Raw genomic sequence first — 9419 nt, forward strand, 5'->3', positions numbered from 1 at the left:
TAAGAAATGATCTGTTCTTCATGTAGGGGGTGTGGCTTCAATAGGGTAGAAATCTAGTTGTTTTAACTAAGATTATGCTGCAGGGTTTTTTTTTCTTTTTTAGGGGAGTATTCCTATTTAAATAATTTTTGTAGTAGCTCAGGATATTTTGCACACACAGACTTCATTATTTCCCCCCTATCATGTTCCGGTATAAAAGGGCAATGCCAGAGATATTTTCTTACTAGACAGTTTTGACTTAGGCTTTTTGTCCATGACTTTTCCCCAGGGCAAATCTGGAGCTCTGTATCACAGTTAACAGACCCTAATCTTAGGATTAGCAAGAAGGCATTCCCTCTATCACATCTTCCTCTCTGTGTGTAGTCGGCAGATAGAAAATGATGGGTCTGAAAGAAACAAAGCTGTCCAATGCCTGAGGCTCATCAGCACGGCTGGGTAAAAAAAAATCAGATTAATCGCAGTTGCTTCATTTACATGGCACTGATTTTTACAAATTCTAAGAGATTTTTTACTCTGTGGCTATTTTTAGTGGCGGCATGTTAATGCATTTGTATAGCGGTGTCTGTCCTGCAGATGTCACTGCGTTCTTTTGAACCTTAACTGCATAGTTTGTGCCATATTGTTCATTTTGACATCCTCTTCACCATCTTCAGAAATCATATTTTAGCTGAGTGGTGAATGCAAGTTCACAGTCTGTATTGAATTCACAATTGAATTGACTGTTGCATGAAAAAGTATTTTCTTGATGCAAAAATAAACCCCGTGACCAGAGTAGTCCGATTCTTAAACATGGAAATTCCATTAATTTTCAACTCAAAATCAGCATAATTTTTAAACTAACTTTAATGTATATGGGATTGAATAAAAATCTGAAATTAATTTAGTTGAATACTGTATGTCATTACCTAGCCTACTCATCAATGATAGCAAGACTGACAAATGCAGCTCAAGCATATGTAAAGCACAAGTTTCAATTTTCTCTTCTTAAACATTTTGCTTGATTATAGGCTCAGTGTATTGTTACATGACCAACAGTAGCATTTCATAAAAATAGCCACATTAGGATATGTTTTAAATGCTTTCATGGTTGCATGTAATAATGTGAAGTATGGTGGGGGGTTTTCTATTTCTTCTTGTTTATTGTGCAGAAAACGGATGACCTGAGTTTTAATCGTATGCTGTATTACTGAGTCCTGTTACATCATCCAAGCAGAGAGACTTCCTCTGAGTCTGTTTCCCCTGTAACATACTGATTTCCCATCATCTCAGCAGCCCTAAAGACATCCCCTGTGCTGGGGCTCAGGTTACCATTTAGGGATATACAAAGAACACCTCAGACATCCTCCTGGAGCCCAAAAACTGCTGATTTATCTTAGCAGTAACAAATTACACTTGCTGTTCCACAGGCTCCTTTAAGTATTGCACCTGATGCCAATGTCAACCAGCAAATCCTTTCAAAAGGAACAGTTGAAATCCTTAGAAAAATAAAAGGCAGTAACCACTCTTTGGGCTGTCTTTTATACAGCGACTTTTACAGAAGATAATTAAAATATCAAGTTAAGTCTGTCTGATTGGAGATGGCTAATATGCTGTATGATGAATATGCACATTGTTTTCTTGCACAAAGTTACTATTTCTGGGTTATTCTTGGGTTCTTATTAGTGTTATTGTTGTTAACTTAAACTGCAACTATTGAATTTTTTTTTAGCTGAAATACAATGATAAATTTTAATGAAAATTTGAAATGTTGCCTTTGGAACTAAAACTATAATAAAAATATTAATAAAAATGACAAACGCTCACAACAAAATTACAAAAAATGAATAAACTTTTTCAAAATATTAACTATGCCGTAGGGCTGAAACGATTCCATTTTAAACAGAAACGCTCACCTTTTTGTAAACGGCATTTGACTTAGTCTCTGTACGTTCGAATTGTAAACTCGGAGTCGGTACTTCTGCCTACGTCAGGCATGACCCTTTCATCATAATTAAGTGTAACATGAAGTCATGGACGTGCATCGCAGAGCAGTGCAAGGTGAGCATTACTGTTTATTCTTTAGAAAATGGCCTATCGTTTCACTAGATAAGACCCTTATTCCTCATCTGGTTTCGTGTAGAGCCCTTTGAAGCTGCACTGAAACTGTAATTTTGACATTCCACTATAAGGAGAATAATCCTGGAATGTTTTCATCATAACCCTTAATTTCTTTTAGACTGAAGAAACACGTAAAAATCTTGGATGACATGGGGGTGAGTAAATTATCAGGAAATTTTAATTTGAAAGTGAATTAATCCTTTAAATAGTGTATAAATAGGCCTACATCTAAATGCCTCTTCAGATAAAAAATAAAATGTGTTTAGATATTGTGTTGGGACTCTTGTTCCAAGTTACCTTCCTGTCCACTGATTTTTGCATCATACAAAAGCCACAAAGCCTTCCAAGGAGACAGTGACAATGTCATGCTTGAGCTTTAGTTAAGCTGAAAATTAAAAGTTAATTTGCGCAACAAATGCAATGTTTAGGACTGATGATGATGATTATTTTTATTACTATTTGTTTTTACTTATGCCTTCGTAGATTTTTATATTTCTTGTTTTATGCTTTAGTTTTAGGTTTTAATGTTAACCTTTAAAAAAAAAATATATATATATATATAGATATATTTGTATTTGCATTTTGAATGTAATTTGGCAATTAAATGCATTAAATGAGTTTAGGTTTCACTATTATTAATGTATGCAATTTCAGCTATAAAAAAAAAAAAAAATTCTAGTAAGTTAACAAATTATTTTGAGATGCGTCTTATTTTCTCTTGTGTATTAAATATTGTTCTTTAATAAAGAAAAAATATGTTTTATCCAAATGCTCGATTAATCGATAATCGGTAGAATACTTGATTACTAAAACAATAAATAGCTGCAGTCCTACTATGGTATAAATAATACTAAAATCACACTGATTGTAATAAGACATATATAATAACTCCCCAAAAAGCAACCATTGTAGCAGAGTTAATGAACAGGTCCCACTAGCAGTCTGGTGCTATAAACAGCCAATTATTTCAGAGTATACTGGTCAACCAAAACCACATTAGATTGTTTACGAAAAGCAAGTCATTTTGTTTGTATATTGCTGCCTTGTACATCTTTTTGCTGCCTTGTACATCTTTACTAAAAGTGCAGTGAAAAGTGCACAAAAAGACTAGTTAACAGTATCTAGACCTATCCTCACTGTCTGCCTCTACGGTAAAGGGATAGTTCCCCTTAAAATAAAACTGTCATCATTTACACACCTTCATGCTATTCCAAACCTGTATAAATTACGCATAACAAATGAAGATGTTTGTAAAGTGATCTGTGGGGTCCAATCTTATTTGGACCACAGGTTTGGAACAACAAGAGGGTGAGTGAATGATGACTGAACCTTTATTTTTAAGTGAATTATCCCTTGCATGTGGTTGTAACTCTTACCTCATGGAGGCAGGGCTCTGAGGGATAACATGGCATGATTATGGTTCACAGTGGGGAAAGTTAGAGTGGTCTTTTGGGGAAGGTGACTGGACAGAATGGATCTACCTGATGAGAGAACATGGCTCTGCATGAATGAGTCATGCTGAGAGTGACTGGGTTTGCTAAGCCTTTTCCCACATGGAGTTTCCATGCCTTTGATGACTGCTTTAAAATGTCTGACGGCAGCATTTGCATGTTTGATGGAAAATGTGTGTTCTGTAATCATGCCCTTTCCTGTAATACATCTTCATAGTGTGTGAGATTATGTGACTGTTTTATAAATGTATTTTATTATTCTTTAGTGACAAAAAGATTGTCTGTTGTCCATTCATCTGTGTGAAATAAGATATGTTATAGTTTGTTGGGAAGTTTTGTGTCAGCATCTTAAAACTGTAGGAGGCTGTCTTCAGGGAAAAGTTCTCCACTAAACCCTGGGAGACCTTTTCATGTGGTGGACCTCCAGATCTCATGCATTTTTCTTGGCTGACTTCACTTCCATGGCTGCTTCCAGTCTGCGGCTCTACCTCGTAGTTCTTCAGAAGATTTGGTAAGGCTTAAAAATGAAGTCTCCTTCATCTCCCTGCTTGTAATGACCAGTGTGGATTTTCATATGGCCATTGCCCCCCAATAAGCCTAATTAATCTATGGAAATAAAACATATAATTAGCTTTTCAAAAGAAAAAAAAGTGTGTCTATCTATTGCACCACTGTGTTATTCACTGTTGTCACAAATATGAGTAATTATAATGGAGTCTGGAATTACTGGACGTTTTCCCCTCATGCCACATAGAGAAACTTGTATTTCAGTATTTTGGAAGTTCTGATGTGTTTCAACAATTTTAAGAAGAGATGGGCACTTTAATTAGTGACTTAAGTTGCAATAGTCACTTCAGACTTGACTTGACAATAAGAGTTTAAGAATATTTTAAAGGGGTCATCAGATGCTAAATTAACTTTTGTTTTTGTTTGAACATAAATGTGTGTGTACACATCCACACTATAATGATCCCTATATTTATCCCTATTTTATAATCCCCGTTCTCAAATCAGGCTGTTCTGAGGTTCCTGTCAGAATGATGTAGTTCTAAACAGGCCCCTCCCACGATAGTTGATTGACAAGGATGTCTTACCCTAGACCTGCTCTGAGTGCCATTGTGTCGACTCCAGTGCAGGGGAAGACAAGAACATCTCTGATTAAGCGATTGAGGTGTTTTGTAGGGTTATGTAGGGTGTTTTTTACACTACCACTGAGAAATTTTAACCAAAGTATATTATAGACTTTTCATTAAGACCCTGAAGAATCATATCATCTTGTGGAAAATTGGCATCCGATGTCCCCTTTAACAACAACTCTGGTCTTTTATAATTAACTACTAATATCATAAAGAATTTGTGATTTATTTGTATGGTTTTATTATATCCATGCCACGTATTTCCTGTATGTAGTGGTAGATCGGACCTATATCATGTCTGCATATTGTGTTTAAACTCCAAAATGGCAGAAGAGTATGAAATATGAAAGGAGTCACAATGCCATATGTTCTCACATTTCATTATCATGTCATTAGCAAAGAATATGGAAAAACAGAAAGTATGAAATTTTATTTACAAGGCATAATTACCACCACCCCCGCTCCCAGCTGAAATTAACCCAGGTAATGTGAATAATTAAGGCTAACCACCACCACCATTTTCACTCATTTGTATTTTTTTTGTATTTTTTTTTTTTGCTACAGAAAAAAAAAATATTTTATTATTTTTATATATACATTTAACAGATTTTTTTTTTTTTTGAAGGGGACGAAATGAATTTTTTACCTGAATTATTAGCTTTATTTGATTTACTCTACCAAACGGTACTTTTCCTCGCTAGATGCATCATCAGTATGCTTGAGTTTTTCATGAGCTGAGCGATAAAAGGAAACAGCAAAAACCTGAATGATGACCTTTTTCTTGCAAGAAAGTACATTTTCAAAACTTTTTGCCACAAATGCCACAACATTTAGAAATGAGGAAATCTTGAACAATGGGTTATAAGAGCCAATATTTATACACAATGTTAAGTTCAAAGTAAGCTATAATAGTACACAAGTAACACTGTAAGAAAAGCCTGTAAAAAATAGGGCTCAATGTACTTTTAAAAGGAAAAATGTATTCAAATTTAGGAGACATGTTGAGGAAATGATTATGATGAAAATGAGTATGAAGAAACTCTTTGTATGCACTTCCCTAAATACAGTAAGTTAAAAAAAAGAAAAACGCATAAGAAATCACTTAAACAAATAAAACATAAAATACCCCTGGAAGTGCATGTTTTTAATCAGAGTTTGTTTTCTGTTATATTCTGATGTTGTTGCTCGTCTGAATGCTGTTTTCTTCTGCATCGCAGTGTACGGGCCGAGAAGGCGTACAGAAAGGGGTTCACACAACTGTTGATGAAGAAAAGAGCCCCGGTAACATTATTGCTGACATCTGATTCCCATGACAATGCCATTAAGACCAAGTTGTTGATCATACAGGGGGTGCTGAATATGAAGAAGGCCATTACGATTCTGACGGCCAGTTTTGTCAGCCTGTGGCTTTTGAAGGAAACTGACTGACTTATCCGTTGATGAAGTCGAAGGTAGAAGAACAACAGGCTGAAGAGAGGCACAACAAACATCAATAGAGTCTCTACGAGTAAGACAGCTAGTTTTTCTTGATTATTTCTATAATCCTGATGACACTCTGGAAATCTGTCCTTCTTCTGCTTCACGTTTCGGAAATAAAGAGCATAAGAACCCAGAGCTCCACTGGATGTCCATATCCCCATAATCAGCCCCTTTTGGCCCTTCTGTCCAAGTTTTGCCCATCTCTGTGGATACAGCACCTGCAGGTACCTTTGCACACTCAACAAGGTGACCGAAAGCACACTACTGTAGAGGCTACAGTAGACTACATATGAAAATAACTTACAAAGTTCGTCACCAAAAACCCAGCCATTCAGTAGGGCATAGATCCACACAGGCAGAGAAATCAGACTCAATAGATCCGAGACAGCCAGACTCAGCATCAGTTTGGGGGTAAAACTGCCCTCCTTCAAATGTTGGGTGAGGATGACCAGCACCACTATATTACCTGGTACACCCAGAGCACAGCACAATCCCAGAACAGTGCTGGATACTAACTCGTCCACTGAGGTACGGGCGACCAGAGAGCTGTTAGAAATGTTCTGGTACTCCATCTTCATCTGCCAGTTGCTGATGTGAATATGAAGGTTTGCCCAACAACAGCTAAGGAAATGACAGCTTTTACTCTTTTTAGTTTTAGTCTGAGTGTATAAGGTGCATGAATGTGGTTTGTAAGTTGCACTTCCTTCTTCCTTATGCATCTAAAAATACAATGCAATACTGTGTATTTGGGAGGGTGCACAGAGGCCAGCTGCCGCATCTGTCAACATTATTTGACTTTTACCTAGACAAAAAATTACTGTATCGTTCTGAATATATAAGGTTCCGTTTTCAAGAAATGCATAAATGCTTTTTGATGACCGAATCCTGTCTCTTCTTGATCTTATTCCTTAAAACATGTAAAAATTGGGAAAAATACACTAAAACTGGCAAATTTCTCACAAATTCAAGAAAAAGGGGGAAAAAATTATCCTGCACAATTAAGCAATTGATTATGGCTGTTTTCAACTTAAAAGAGCATACAAAAATCTCCAAAGTTACAAAGCTCAAAGTCCAGATCAAAAGGACATATTTCATTTAACAATTTGTAAGGTTCCGGTTTAGTAATTGTATACTTTGAACAGAGGAAACGTTTTTTAAAAAGTAGTATCATTGTATTAAAAACAGTTTTTGTAGCCTTTATAAACTTATATTAAAGTAGTTGTCAGTTCATACAACTGGATGTGTCAAACCGGACATGTCAATATTCCCTTCTCTGACTGGCTTGTGTGACAGCACCTCATGCAAATTTCTCGCTGCAGCTGAAAATTTTCAACTTGAGCAGATGATCACAATGTTTACTTTCACCCAATTTTCGCCTTGCTGGCAGAGGCTATTTACACTAACTCCACCACCATCTTCTGATTGGATAACATCCCATTTTTATTTTACTATGCTGTCCCCTCTGCAGCCAAATTTCAAATGTCTCTACTCAATCTACTCATATCATTTATGGATGGTAGGTTATGAATGAAATTAAGACTGTCTCCTTAAATCTTGAAGGGGTCAACCATGTAATTAAGAGACAAAAAAATTATCTCTTCGATCATGAAAAAATACAGAAGTAATTTATAGTAAATACTATAATTTGTTTTTACTACAGTTGTTATGTTACCACAGCAGCTCTAGACTCCAAGAACTTTGTTATAGTATGGTTCAAAACACTATAGTATTTACTATAAATTACTATAGTATTTTTTTTCCATGTGGGTTACCTTAAAAGGAAACAAGGTCAGATTACTATTTTAACCCCCTCGAAGCTCAAATTAGTGTAGTTGGGTCAGGTTTTCAGTTCCATTTTCAGAGTATCTTAATTTATAGGTTAACTTTGAGAATTGAGGATATGATGACAGATGCAGGAGGATGTTGCCTTTTTATTCTAGACAAGTTGTTTTTTTTTTTTTTTTTTTTTTTTGGAGAAAGGGTCCCTATCAGAAGAGTGTATTCCCCAATACATTTGAACTGTATATATATATATATATATATATATATATACAGTATTGTTCAAAATAATAGCAGTACAATGTGACTAACCAGAATAATCAAGGTTTTTCGTATATTTTTTTATTGCTAGGTGGCAAACAAGTTACCAGTAGGTTCAGTAGATTGTCAGAAAACAAACAAGACCCAGCATTCATGATATGCACGCTCTTGAGGCTGTGCAATTGGGAAATTAGTTGAATTAGTTGAAAGGGGTGTGTTCAAAAAAATAGCAGTGTGGCATTCAATCACTGAGGTCAACAATTTTGTGAAGAAACAGGTGTGAATCAGGTGGCCCCTATTTAAGGATGAAGCCAACACTTGTTGAACATGCATTTGAAAGCTGAGGAAAATGGGTCGTTCAAGACATTGTTCAGAAGAACAGCGTACTTTGATTAAAAAGTTGATTAGAGAGGGGAAAACCTATAAAGAGGTGCAAAAAATGATAGGCTGTTCAGCTAAAATGATCTCCAATGCCTTAAAATGGAGAGCAAAACCAGAGAGACGTGGAAGAAAACGGAAGACAACCATCAAAATGGATAGAAGAATAACCAGAATGGCAAAGGCTCAGCCAATGATCACCTCCAGGATGATCAAAGACAGTCTGGAGTTACCTGTAAGTACTGTGACAGTTAGAAGACGTCTGTGTGACAGTTAGAAGACGTCTGTGTGAAGCTAATCTATTTTCAAGAATCCCCCGCAAAGTCCCTCTGTTAAAAAAAAGGCATGTGCAGAAGAGGTTACAATTTGCCAAAGAACACATCAACTGGCCTAAAGAGAAATGGAGGAACATTTTGTGGACTGATGAGAGTAAAATTGTTCTTTTTGGGTCCAAGGGCCACAGGCAGTTTGTGAGACGACCCCCAAACTCTGAATTCAAGCCACAGTACACAGTGAAGACAGTGAAGCATGGAGGTGCAAGCATCATGATATGGGCATGTTTCTCCTACTATGGTGTTGGGCCTATTTATCGCATACCAGGGATCATGGATCAGTTTGCATATGTTAAAATACTTGAAGAGGTCATGTTGCCCTATGCTGAAGAGGACATGCCCTTGAAATGGTTGTTTCAACAAGACAATGACCCAAAACACACTAGTAAACGGGCAAAGTCTTGGTTCCAAACCAACAAAATTAATGTTATGGAGTGGCCAGCCCAATCTCCAGACCTTAATCCAATTGAGAACTTGTGGGGTGATATCAAAAATGCTGTTTCTGA

General features: G+C 36.3%; 1 protein-coding gene across 1 annotated transcript; it reads right to left on the bottom strand.

Moving 5' to 3' along the window:
* Nucleotides 1–5317: 5317 nt before the first annotated feature.
* On the bottom strand, nt 5318–7040 carry LOC113050002 (C-X-C chemokine receptor type 1-like). The gene has a single exon (XM_026212726.1). The coding sequence runs from the start codon at nt 6880–6882 to the stop codon at nt 5833–5835; it is 1050 nt and encodes a 349-aa protein (XP_026068511.1). The 5' UTR covers nt 6883–7040; the 3' UTR covers nt 5318–5832.
* Between the last annotated feature and the right edge of the window lie 2379 nt (nt 7041–9419).

The sequence above is a fragment of the Carassius auratus genome, chromosome 30 (assembly GCF_003368295.1).
Source record: "Carassius auratus strain Wakin chromosome 30, ASM336829v1, whole genome shotgun sequence".
NCBI lineage: Eukaryota > Metazoa > Chordata > Actinopteri > Cypriniformes > Cyprinidae > Carassius > Carassius auratus.

Bases quoted from the DNA above. Each gene is read 5' to 3' on its own strand.
- LOC113050002 (XM_026212726.1), bottom strand. From the start codon at position 6,882: ATGCATAAGGAAGAAGGAAGTGCAACTTACAAACCACATTCATGCACC.